This window comes from Taudactylus pleione, unplaced genomic scaffold, assembly GCF_031769625.1.
Source record: "Taudactylus pleione unplaced genomic scaffold, aTauple2 ptg000690l, whole genome shotgun sequence".
In the NCBI taxonomy this organism is placed as follows: domain Eukaryota; kingdom Metazoa; phylum Chordata; class Amphibia; order Anura; family Myobatrachidae; genus Taudactylus; species Taudactylus pleione.
Window position 1 is genome coordinate 971356 of NW_028285092.1, and position 13555 is coordinate 984910.

At 43.2% G+C, this 13555-nt stretch overlaps 1 protein-coding gene across 8 annotated transcripts in view; it reads right to left on the reverse strand.

Moving 5' to 3' along the window:
• Window positions 1-13555, reverse strand: part of TNRC18 (trinucleotide repeat containing 18) — a 416103-nt gene that overhangs the window by 351215 nt on the left and 51333 nt on the right. For all 8 annotated transcript variants that reach the window (XM_088456240.1, XM_088456241.1, XM_088456243.1 and 5 more), the window contains exons 3-4: window positions 11196-11321; window positions 8441-10081 (exon numbers count right to left, since the gene is read on the reverse strand). In XM_088456240.1, coding sequence (XP_088312366.1) covers window positions 8441-10081; window positions 11196-11321 — 1767 coding nt within the window. The remainder of the gene's footprint in view (window positions 1-8440; window positions 10082-11195; window positions 11322-13555) is intronic.

The following is a 13555-nucleotide window of genomic DNA, read 5'->3' on the forward strand; positions in this document are numbered from 1 at the left end:
TAACCCCTACCTACCACCACATACACACACAGTACATATACAGTACACACCTGCTCTCTCTGGTCTATCATGTTCCGCTACTGGGTCCTTAAGGGTGTTTGGAGCTCCCTGTAGTTGCCAGGGCAACGTTTGCCCAGCGTAGCTGTGAGAGAGAGTTCTCTGCGCTTCTGAACCCTAGACTTGTGCTCCGATGCATGCCCTAGCTCCTTGTCGGCCTCTGGCTCCCTGCATAGCCTGCAGCGCTCTGCCTTGCCTTGATCTCCGCTGGAGATCAGCCCTGCACCTTCCACCAGACCCATTCCTCCCTGAACCTGTCTCCTCAGTTAACCCATTCCTGCACAGCATTTCCAGTTTTCCCTTTCAGCCATCATCACAGCATTTCTGGATTTCCCTTTCAGACATCATCACAGCATTTCCGGGTTTCCCTTTTAGCCATCATCACAGCATTACCGGATTTCCCTATCAGCCATCATCACAGCATTACCGGATATCCCCTTCAGCCACTATTCAGCAAACCAGGATATCCACTGCACTCTCACAGTCTATCTGGATTCATCTCTGTCACTGATCTGGACATTCGTTTACTCCCATTCACTACAGTTCCCTTCTGCCACATATATCAGTTTGTTTATTACTGGAATTTAGTTTATCTTATTGTTCATGTCTACGAACATTTACATTAAACAACCCACCTTTCAGATTAAACCTGCTCCGGTGTCTGCTCCTGTTTCCACCCCGGATCCACAACAAACACAGGGCCTGATTTAGACCCGCTCGCGAGCACACAGCTGTCGATGCTCCCCCACTGCACATGCGCACGCCGGAGCCGGCGTGCGCATGCGCGAGACCCGGCCAGCGACGGGCGCTCTGTCGCTACGGGTCTCGCACCAAAGCGGGGCAGCTGTCGATTGTGATTGACAGCTTGCCCCATTTTGGAGGCAGGCAGGGGGGGTGGCTGGCCAAACGGAGGCGTTCCCGAAGGAACGCCTGCCGTTTGGGGGCGGCCCCACTGACATCACGAATGATGTCAGTGGGTGAGCTTCCGGCTCTATTAGAGCCGAAAGCTCACTGGGGCTCGCGGGAACAAGACCCTACCACAAGGGTCTCGTCGCAGGCCCCGATGGTCGTGACCATCGCAACCATCACCTGGCCGCTCGTTAAAGCTGTGGGTGGTCACCCATAGCTTAGCGAGCGGCCAGGAGGCCGTCTTTTTTTTAAAAAGGGGACGCCCTGATTCAGAGCGAGCGCTCTCAAAGAGCGTCCGTCTCTGAATCAGGTCCACAGTCCCTAACACACAGTACAAGTGATTTTTAGGCAATGTCAAGGATCCAAACTACAAAGAAATTGTCAGGGAAATGCTTAATAGTTACAGAAACCTTGACTGCAATATGAGTTTAAATGTACAGTATTTATATGTCCTGTTACTCATTTGGTTATGTGTATTTTATGATCTATTTTTATTAAATTTTTATTTTTATATTTATTCTTGTTCACCAGCGCGGTATTTCTTTTTAGTTAACATTTTTTGAATTCCCATATTGAGCATTTCCCGAATAATCTCGGAGACTACAGTGAAGAACAGGGTGAACGGTTCCACCAAGACGTTAAAGATGTAGAAAGAAGATATCAAGGTCGTTGGGACGTCAGCATGATGGCTGACTACTGCTGGATGATACACAGACGACACAGAAAAAGCTTATAAGCGAAAAGCGACAAAACAAAGTTTGAAGACAAAAAAAACCCAAGATATTAATGATTTTTTTCAATAATTATGGTTCCAGATCATCGTGACCCGGATCGCGCCGTTTACACTGCAGGGTTTCACGGGTTATTCCTGTGTTAAACCCTGCAAGTTACCTGGGTTGGATTGCCGGGTCACTCGACCCGGAAATCCAGCCCTGTCCCCTTTTACACAAAGGAGCTACCTGGGTTAACCCTGCAATAACCCAGGTTTTAGCTCTGATATAAAAGGGGTATAAGATGCATTTTCGGGAGACAAAGACGCACAATAGTAGAGCATTGAAGTCTGTTTCCTGATACAACAGTGCACTCATGTGGCGGACAGTAGGAACCTTGGAGTGACTATAAGTGAAGAGATGTGTAATTTTTTCTTACATTCAGCTGCTCTTTTTTTGATTATGCAAACCTAAGTTCCGTTTTTCCTGACCCAGAACATACATTGCAATGGGTGTTTTTTCTACTCTTTTCCAACAATCTATTTTTGCTGAGCACTATTTATCTTTTAATATAATATAAACCACTCCTCGGCGAGAGCTAAAATAAAAGAGGGTCACAAGAAATTAAGCAACATTTTGACCGCCAAAGAAAGTCGATCACATCCTCATCTCCCCCCATACCTCCTTCTCCTCCTGAGATGGATCAAGCATCGTCTCCAGCCACCAGAGGGGATATTCACAATCGCCAGGCCCTCATTGTAGACCGTAAAGATTCCTCACTAGATATCAGAGGATCTGATGGCGCTAATGAATATTGTACCATTGGATAAACTAATCAAACATCCAAATCAAGACTGCAGCAGTCAAAAAAGGGTATCTGTAACACCCTCACTCCTGAAATTCAGTACAAATTAACAAACAAAAAGAATTGCGTTAGTCTAAGCATGGATAATAAACTCCCTAATAGAAGTCTGGTTTATATTAATCACGTGTTTAATTAAAAAAGATACCATCACATACATCAAAACATCTATAAATCACAATGAAATAAATTTCACAAAATATACACATATAAAAATGTTCTTCTTAGAAAAATCGAAGGTATATAAAAAAAGGGGAACCACTGATCTTAAATATCCAATAATTCTATTTACACCAACTAGATGATGTCCATTTGGAGTCAATATATCAGTTTCTCCAGCAGATACTTTTGATTATAAGTAGAGATGAGCGGGTTCGGATCTCAGAGATCCGAACCCACCCGAACTTAGGGAATACAAGTCAGATCCGAGCTGGCTCGGGTTTTCCCGCCTGACTCGGATCTCAAAATGACGCAAAACATCAACATCCCGCCGTCGGATTCTCGCGGGTTTTGGATTCTATAAAGGTCCCGCAATCGCAGCCATTTTTCATTCCGGCTGTGGAGAGTAAAGAGGGAGGAAGCTGGGAGCTGTGCTGCGCTGCTGTGTGGCTGCTGTTATGCACTGTGACTAGGTTGTGCTGGGAGCTGTGCTGCATAATTGCGGTTGTCCTGTCCATAGTAGCTGGCTGGCTATTGTCCTGTCCATAGGGGCTGGCTGGCTGTAGTCCATAGGGGCTGGCTGGCTATTTTGACATTGTCCTGTCCATAGGGGCTGGCTGTTGTCCATAGGGGCTGGCTGTTGTCCATATTAATCCATATAGGGGCTGGCTGTTGTCCTGTCCATAGGGGCTGGCTGGCTGTTGTCCATATTAATTCATATAGGGGCTGGCTGGCTGTTGTCCTGTCCATAGGGGCTCGCTGGCTGTTCTGCTGTGTTGTCCAGGGGGTGCTCTGTCCTTCAGGGGTGCTCTTCTTCACCCCCAGTGTAAAAAAAATAAAAACTATTTTTTGTGTGTGCGTGATTGCGTATTAGCCACACCACCAGTGGAAAATAAAAACCGTTTTTTGGTGTGTACGTGTTAGCCTGCCACACCACCAGTGAAAAAATAAAAACAATTTTTTGTGTGTGTGGTTGGTTGTGTGCGTTAGCTGTAACTTAGCTGCGCTATAATTGCTTGGTGACACTGCTGTAAGACCGCAGTGAGTATGGAGAACAGTCACATGATGACTATGCAAGGCCGTCAGCGTCATCTATGAAGGCCGATGTAAGAGGGCTTAAGTCAGGCCAAAAAGTCAAGCTAAAAACATCTACTTTTACCCTGTTAAAGAAAAAAAAATCTAAACAAAAAAATTGGCAATATGCCATTCACTACACGAAGTGGCAAGGAAAGGATAAGGCCTCGGCCTTTATTATTTATGACTGGTGGTTCTAGTGATGATTTAAGCCCCTTTTATTGTAGGAGAGGTACAAAAAAAATGTACATTTTGGAGACGAGTAAGACGTGGAACCAACTGTGTGCCCCCGCACTGCCCCCAAAATGCCTCTACCTGTCAATCAGGCAGAGGCATTCAAGGGCTTGCATGCATCTTAGCAGGACCCATTCTGAACACTCGCAGAATGGGTCCTGCACATAAGCAGATTCCCGGGAATATGCGTTCAGCAGTGCACGTTGAATCAGGCCCTAAGTCTCTATATCCCCGAGTAATCTGTCTATTTATTTGGACCATCATCACAGGAACGTGCAATCTAGGTAGGCAGAGCTTCCCCTGTAAACCTCCTGAGATTTGATACAAAATTGAGCAGAATAACACAAAGAAGATATTTATAACTTATAAGCATCTTCTTTGTTTACTGTAATCATTTTTGTAGTTAACACTCACCAGCTTTGTTGAGCTCCCTGAGACTGCAGGGAGACGAGAGATGAGGCAGCAACAGCTCAGCCTCACTTCTGTAAAGTCAGACACTGCTTGCAGAGCTGGGGGCCGGGCCACACCACGGGCAGTAAGCTGCACAGAAAGAGCTAATAAAGGCATGCCTCTGAGTATTGGGGGTGTGCCTTGAGCACTGGTGGACACCTTGGATGTGTCATGTGACCAGGAAGTACACTGCAGTGTTTAGAGATCGGAGCTCAGTCAGCAGCAGCAAGAGAAGACAAAGTGATGCAGGTAGGAGAATCAATGGACACTGAAGCTTAAAGTAGTGAGGGGAGAGTTACAGTGAGTAGGGGGCGAGACAGGCTACCGGCACTCAGACCCATCTCCATGTGTGCCTCCCTAGCCATTGACCTCACCGCACGTCACAATTCACCCACTCATTTGCTGGTAAGGAACTCTTTCTGTGTTTACAGTGACTTTTTTACAGACAGCCAACAGTCCGGTTTCTAAATTCATTTATGTACAATTACTCTTTTTTAGCACAATAATTATATACTGTATGTGTTTTTAGATTAAATATGTGAATAAATGTTCACATTCTTTTATACATATATTGCCACATGCAGTGTTAATATCACCTACTGCACATTTTTTGCTCTGTTTCCGTCTACTTTTAGGGTACCTTCCGTTGCTTTAGGTGACTTCCTGAATTTAAACAGCAGTTCCTTGCAGAGGTGTACTAAATATTATATTTCTAACTCAGCGATTGTGTTATAATTCTGCTATGTAACAACTCTATGAGGGACATCGAAGTTAGTAGCAACAGCACAGTCTTTTTAGTCAGTTTGGCCTTTGAGAGAGATACATTTAATGTATGTGGACTTTTTGGGGAACTGCTGATGGAGCAGGGTGGGTGATGAAATTTGAGAATCTAGCTCCTCGATTCATGCCCTTTCAATTCTATGTCGGGCTGCGTTTAGAATGATAAGCCACCCTCAAAGAGTGGCTTTATGAACCTCCCAAAGGGATGAGGGGAGATCTCAGGGGAAGCATTGTAAAAGTCAGTAAAAGCTGTAGAAAGCTCAGAAATCGTGTCGCATTGAAGAAGCATCATAAAGATCATGTGATTGCATGAATGACAACAGTTTTTTAAAAGCTTTAGGGGTCTATTTACTAAGCAGTGTTAGGAGACAGAGTGAAAAGTGATAAGAATGTGATATGTGATATCGTGCCAGCCTATCAGCTCCCAACTGTCATGTTTCAAACACAGCCTTTCTTATCACTTTTCACTCTGTCTCCTAACACTGCTTAGAGTGAAAGCTACAATGACCTCAGAGGTGTGACCTATCCTAGTTGGGATCTAGGGTGGTAATAAAGTCCCCACCAATGACCGTCATGCCAATGGGCACTTAGCTGAGTCGCTCAAACAATTCAGTGTTGAGGGCATCCTGCTGCAGATTAGGAGCATACCCTGAAGCAAGGGAAATAGGGGATTTGGGCAATAAACCTGCTAAAATTAAGAAGCAACCGTGAGTGTTAAAGATAGCCTTGTTGATGTGAGGGGGACTCTGTGGTGAATGAGGAGAGCAACTCCCCATCGCTTTGCTGACAAAGAAGAGTAGTAAACATGGGGGTACTGTTTACAAGCTAAGGAGGGATGAGGGGGTTTTAAATGTGTTCCTTGGAGCAGAATAACATCAGGGTCCCAACGCTTAAAGTATTGTATGTCAATTACACATTTTGTAGGAGAGTTGAGTACATTCAGATAGATAGAATTGTCAAATTCTTGGGAGGGTTAAAAGGAATGCAATAGAGTAGAAGAATAAATGACGCAGAGACACCTGGAGGGGAGAGAGGAGAAAAAAAAGAAGGGGGGGAACTGGTGACTTGAGTGGTAAGGAAAGGCGACCTGCACTCTTAAGAGGGACATACTACAATGATGGCCTGGTGTGGAACCTACATTTATTTGTCCTAACAACCATGTTTTCTTACCTACCAATTTAGAAGTCTCATCTATGTCCAAGACGGTCAGCCAAATAGATTTTAGGTTTCTTCGCCTCCTATTCCTAACCTGTGACTGGCAAAGTTGGGACTCAAAATTGGATCCTGTAATAATATCACTGCTGATGACTGCATCTCGGCACTTCTGAAACATTTATATTAGTACTGTAAAATTGGAATATGAAAGCTGCCATGTGAACAAATGTACTGCTGGGTTGAGTAGGCGATACTCACTGTCTGGATCGGGATTCTGTCCGCAGGCATTGTCTGTGCCGGGACGTTGACTACATTCTGTACTGCTAGCCACTGCAAGCTTATGGTGTACCACAACACTTTCATTCCATTTGATTATAAAATGAAATTTTTAAGTAGCCGATTTTGGAATTTTGTCTATATTTTTGGGGCATAGTAGTTAATGATCCCCACGACTTATTGTTTATATATGCAGTAGGGAGAATAAATAACAGAGAGGAGAGACAATAAATTAAATAGAAAGCAGTTATGTTCCATATTGTCTTAACTCTAGCATATCCATAGGTAAATATTTTTAATCTATATAAGCGAGAAAGCGTGTCTGTCTGGCTTGTCTGTCTGTATGTTTGTCCTTTATGCCTGGCCAGAGTTTTGGACCTAGCTCCACCAAATTTGGGATGGTGGTGTAGTATGACCAGGATTAGGTTTTTGGCTTGGGTTGAAGTTAGTCAGGGTCACACGATCCCTAAAAATTGGTGCTGGCTACAGTGGAAATTGGCAGTCTGCCAAAAACCTGTGAGATAGCTACAAAAGTATCCTTTTAACCTCAGTCTGAGCAAACTTGATGACTTGTGCAAGTTCATATTAAATCCAGAGCCTGTTTTCACGCAAGGGCGTAACTAGAACTTTGTGGGCCACATAGCAAGATCGTAAAAGGGCGGACGGGCCAAGAGGTAAAAAAATCACATACATTTGCCCCCACACAGAGCCCATTCATGTTATGCCACACAGACCCCATTCTGATTATGCCACACAGTAGTACCCCTTATGCACATTATGCCATGCAGTAGTAATGCCCCTTATACATTATGCCATACAGTAATGCCCCTTACACTTCACAATAATGCCCTTTACAGATTATGCCACATAGTAGTAGTGCCCCATGTAACACATTATTCCACACAATAGTAGTGCCCCTTACACAGTATGCCTCCACAGCAAACTCACCTCCCTGTGTCCCTCCAGCAGCCTCTCGCATCCCACTGTGTGCCATTAGCAGCCAGCAGGTGTGGATTTGGGGCCAGTGCACCAGCTAATTACAGTTAGCGCACCGACAGGCAGCGGCAGACATGGACAGACAGCGCCAGTGCAATTTGCATCTGGCACCGGTCACGAGCCAAACAGAGCTCGCGGATCGACAGCCAATCAGGAGCCACCACTGCTGATTGGCTGCCGGTCCACGAGCTCTGATTGGCTCGCGACCGGCGGCGCTGTCTCTCCATGACTGCCTGGATGCAGGCGGAGTGGCGGGCCACAGAGGCGGCTTGGGCACCATAGCAGCCGCACCCCTTGCACCCACGGTATGCATGCATGTTAGTAAACAGTAAGGTCTTTTTCAGGACCAATGGAATGCGGTTATAAGGGAGGACAATATAAACAAATAAAGGCTGCATGTGTACTTCAGGGTTCAGTGTACAACCCCGGCAATGACGGATATACCAGCTAGTAAACAATAATTGCAAAACCTTTACAGCTATAAAAAAATAAAAGTTCCTCTCCATTTACACAGTCATTGGTAATGGGAGAGTCCAGTATATTTACAAAATGCAAACTTAGTCAAACAGTCTGAAACACGTCTGATCCACCATAATGAATGAATCTTGAAAGGACCACATTTATTTTTAATAATTATTTTAAAATATTTTACCCAAAAAATGTAAATATATTTGCATCTGCATATAAACTCACAAATTAGGCACATACACAAACATAAGTGCTTCCTAAAGTTTTGACTACAATCCTAAACATAGTTTATAACATCAAATTGTCCTACCTTTAGAGGAAATGATTTTACTTCCAGTACTGTCCTTTTGCCGAGCAACAGCCACAGCAATGCCTACAGGTGGATTCCGCACTTCTATTTCACCCTGAAAACCCACTATGTCCTTTGTAAGTAACTTAGCACTCCCAGGTCTATCTGGATCTTTCTTAACTTCTGGTTGTGACATACTCTGGACCTTGACAGCTTTTAATTGGGATTCATTCAATTTCATGGTCCCAAGTCCCCCAAAAGGACTTTTCTTGCTACTGCTTTGCCAAGCATCTGTCTCTTTAGCAAAGTTCCCACTGTACTTTATAAGACTCTGCATGGCGGATCTCTCACAATAAATAGACGGTTGTTGGGTTTCTGAACTGGCTTTACTAGGACCAAAAGTCTTTGATTCTGCACAAAGTTTCTTTGATTCTTCTTTTCCATGGCTCACTTGGGAATGTTGTGCTGCTAAAACAGCAACCTGTAAAGTATTACAATCACCAATTTCTAACTGCTTTACTTTTTGTTCTGGAAGTTTCACAAAGGAATGTCTTGTATGTTGCTGCCGAGTATCTATCAATCCAGAGACCTTGCATGTTTCTTTGGTGCGGTCTCCCTGCCTGCAAGGAGTAGGAACAGTACTAGAAACAAAGGTCCTTTTCTCTAAAAAGGTATGCCCAGGAGTGTTCAAGGAGGAATCTGATACGTCTTGGCATTTCAGAGAGTTATTACAGCAAATTACAGATCCCTGCTCTCTGAAAACATCTACTCTCTTCGGTTCAGTTGTTGAAAAGTCCTGGGGAAAATGAGGGAGAGAGAATTCAGCCTTTTCTTCTGAATTGCTCACTTTGCTTTGTGAAACAACCTGTATATTATCACTCTGTTCGTCAGAAGCCTCAACAGTAGGCACAAAGGTTGGAGCTAAAATCTTTAGCTCACTGTTCATTTCCTTGGCTTGTGGGATGATGCTGTATACGGAAGAGTGGAGAGGTTGAGTAGGTAATGAGGAAGTGGAGGATAATTTGCACAAAAAATGTGAAGACTGTGAAGGGCAGCTGCAGGGCACACCCATTTCTATAGCGGATGTCACAACAGAATCGCTACGCTTAGCTTGACTGGAGCTTGTATAGCACAGAGGCCTAATATTCTCATCGTGCCTATTTTGGTCTGTTACACATCTGTCCTCTTCTGAGCCATGAGATTTGGCCAATGAATTACCCCCATGATTACAGTTACTCAGAAGAGATATCTGAAGAGGGTGTTTGGATTTAGTCTCAATATTACCCGACCAGCGGTTTGGCATAAGTTCAGATATAAATGGAGAATTATGTTCCTCTATTTTAAGTACTCTATGAAGACCACTTTTCTTTCTCTCCCTTTCCACTTTAGTGTCCAAATTGCGATCAACTAAATTGCCAGACTGGGTCTCTTCTGCAATACGCCTATCCTTTTTTGATGTGCCTAGTAAGCAAGAGCTAACTAACGGTTCATTTCTGCAAACTTTTTCCCGAGTCTCTTTGGAAGCCTCTTTAGGATTCTTATGAGTGTGACACACAGGATCATTTTCATGTAAGTGGGAGCTCTGTGACTGATTACTTGAGGTCTTCAACATTGATGTTGGAGGATGATATGTTGATTGTTGACCAGAGAAACAAAACCGATCTATAAAAAGAGGAAAAAAAAGGAAAATACATAAATAAAAAAATATTAAGCATGAGAGACTGCCTTGCATTTATGTTATAAAAGAGTAAGGTGATTATGTCGGGGGAAAAAATGACTCTTTGTAGGCACTTTGTGGTTCATTTAGAGACTTCTAAAACAATGTTTTTCCATATTTTGCCAATTACAGCTAATTTTAGGTAACAAATATATACATATGCACTGTTCTTGAAGATTGTAATACACAAATACAGAACAACATTGTTTTCTATAACAGTGTAAGGTTTATATTGCAGCAATTTATGTACAAGTTTCTGCTCTCTATTGTGTATTAATTTATTTTAGTATACATTTATGTGGTGCTTATATATTACAAGGTTTCTTTAGTGTGAGATAGCTAACTTTCACTACTATGGCAGCGTGACGTCTAGAAAGGAATGTAAGTTACATTCCCTTCTAGACTTTATGCTGCCATAACAGTGAAAGTTAGCTATCTTACACGGAATCGGTATGTAATGCCGGCGGCTGTTTAGCAGCCAGATCAAATACTGACAGCGGCAGCCCGGCGGGTCGAAATCCCGACAGCTGAAGGAAAGTATCCTAACCCTCCCTTAGAGGTGACTAACCCTAACCTCCCCCCCTAGTGCCTAAACCTAACCTTCCCCCGTTAGTGCCTAAACCTAACCCCCCCGACCCCGCACCCTAAACCTAACCCTCCCGGGGGGGTGCTTAACCCTAACCCCCCAGTGGTGCCTAAGCCTAAACCCCCCTTCCCCTACCCTAACCCTCCCGGGGGGTGCCTAACCATAAGTCCCCCCCGGAGGTCCCTAAACCTAACCCTTCCCCCCCACGGCTAGATGCTAAGACACCCGGGCACCCTTCGTTCGGTATGTCGGGTGTCGGGATTCCGTAGTGGGGCTAATGATAGGCGTCGGGATTTCAACGTCTATCTTTAGTCCCATGTCGAGATGTAAGTGTCGGGATATCGTCGGGCGGGATAGTGTCCGCCGGTATCCTGACTACATCCCTCTCACACTAAAGATACTTTGTAATAGAGGAGGAGAAATTGCTCTCAATATTTTGTTAGTGAAGCGACAAGTAAAGATGCTAAAATTACCTTTCTGGGGCTCAATCAAACTGTGTGGACCCATATGCGTTAACAGTGGACTAACACCACCAGAAGGATCAAGGTGACTCATTGGAATGTAGGAATGATAGACACTTCTGCCAAAGTGAGGAAAGCCTAAAATAACCAGATAAAACAACTGTGAAGATATAATCAATTAATCTTTCAAAAACTGTAGATTTACCTCTGTTCAGTAGAAAACATACCCCCAGTACCTACATTGCTGGCAGGGTTAAAGAAAATAGAGAGTCCTATGCGTATATTTACTAAATGCACTTTTCCCAAACCAATGATTTGTTGTGGTTCTTTATAGTGCCAATTCTTTTCTCCATGCAATATATGCAATGTACAGCCTTTAAACAAAAACAAAACTGAAAATTGTCAGTTTGTAAAAATTCAGTTTATTAAATATAACCTCTAGACTTCAATGTCTTAGACTGACTTAAACCAGCTTTAATAAAACAGCACATTTTCATGCATTAAATAAAAAATTTGTTTGCTTCACATTTTGAAAACAGTTATAATAGTACAGTGTTTTGTTAAATAATTGAAAAATAATAAATAGACAATAATTATGAGGATTAGTCAAACTATAATGCCAGTTACCAACTGACTTTTAAAAGCTCTGACACATAGAACCAATTCTAGTGTGTCCACACCCTTTTGTATTTGTTTATACATACAAAGTGTGTGTGTGTGTGTGTGTGTGTGTGTGTGTGTGTGTGTGTGTGTGTGTGTGTGTGTGTGTGTGTGTGTGTGTGTGTGTGTGTGTGTGTGTGTGTGTGTGTGTGTGTGTGTGTGTGTGTGTGTGTCTGCTTGTGCCATTTCATTGCATTCAAAGTATGTTGCACACTTGAAAAAAAATCCAGCACTCCCTAAGGAAGTACAGCGGATAGGGAACCTAAAACACTTTAGTGAATGCATGGGTTGCCTCTTACATATATTACCCTTATCCTCAGAAATAAGTTAAAATAATACATTAAATCAAAGAAAGAGACACCTACCTCTAATAAGATATAAGCAGACAATTTGAATAAGTGTTACAAACTATAACAAACAAATCTGACAACAAAGCAGGACGTAGCGAGACTCCAGATGAAGGCTTGGAAGGCACTAGTGGTTATCACGAGAAGCTTATCCAGCGTGTGCTGTATTTTTCCCATTATGGTATTTGACCATCATAGGTAATTGAAATTAATAGGGTACTGACGTGAATTGATCTCCTCAGCAATGATAAATGTTTATCATACGTCAACTGAGGTTAAATGATTTCTACTGATGAGTGATTAAAGCAGGGACCCTTTACCGGTGAGTCAATCACAAGACCAAAGTGGTGATCGTCTAAGCTGGGAGTTCTGTACAGTTAAGCTATTCTGCAGTTCTGCTGCTTGCTTAGATAACAAAAATAATTTACCCATTAAAGCCAACAAATTAGTTATCCCAAGTACAAGGCTACCAATATGCTTACTTTATATAGCATTTAATATAAGCATTAGGTCCAGGTATTAAGGCATGCATTTTAAATATTTTTCCATTATAGTATACTGCGTAGGTACACAGTTAGAGCCATACCATATACCATTTTCTGGGAAACAAACAAATTTCAAGGGCCTGATGATGTTATCTGCGTCACCATGAAGTTCCCTGGTACTTAGACCTCCACTCTGATGTCTCAGAATGGAGGTCCACTTGTGCATTTCTACGTGTGTGTGTCATATTAGGAAAACACACATTTATTTTATGAATTTACTATTTTTAAAATTACTCTGGCAACAGTGTGAGCTATACAAGACCTGTGAATTACCATCTGCAATAAAAATAAACCATTAGGTATAATTGCTCCTGAAGCTGGAAAATAATCCACAGGGCACTATCCCAACAATGGGCCTGATTCAGAGTTGTACACTATGCCGATCACAGCTGTGATATTGCAGGCTGCGGATGTAAGAAAGTGTGCAACTGTAGCAGCCGCCCAGAAGTGAATAGAGGTGCATACCGGAGCTATGGCAGTGCTACGCAGCATGTCTACCTGAACTGAGACACCGGAGCCATGCTATTAGCATACAGGATCGCAGATGTAGCCATAAAATGCCCACTACAGGCCTGCGTTTTTGTCCACCACTCCCCCATTACCTCCCCCAAAAGGTGCTTTCCTGGAAATCCAGAGTTGCACGCTGGATTGCCGATTGGCCTAGCGCAAACGTAGTGTGATGCGTGTGCAGTTTACCGATAATTGCTCATTTCCAAACATTGGCATAGCGCACAACTCTGAATAAGGCCCAATATGCAGAATCTCTGTCAGAGTGTGGCCTCCGTTCACAACAATCAGTTCTGCAACACACTCCCATTAC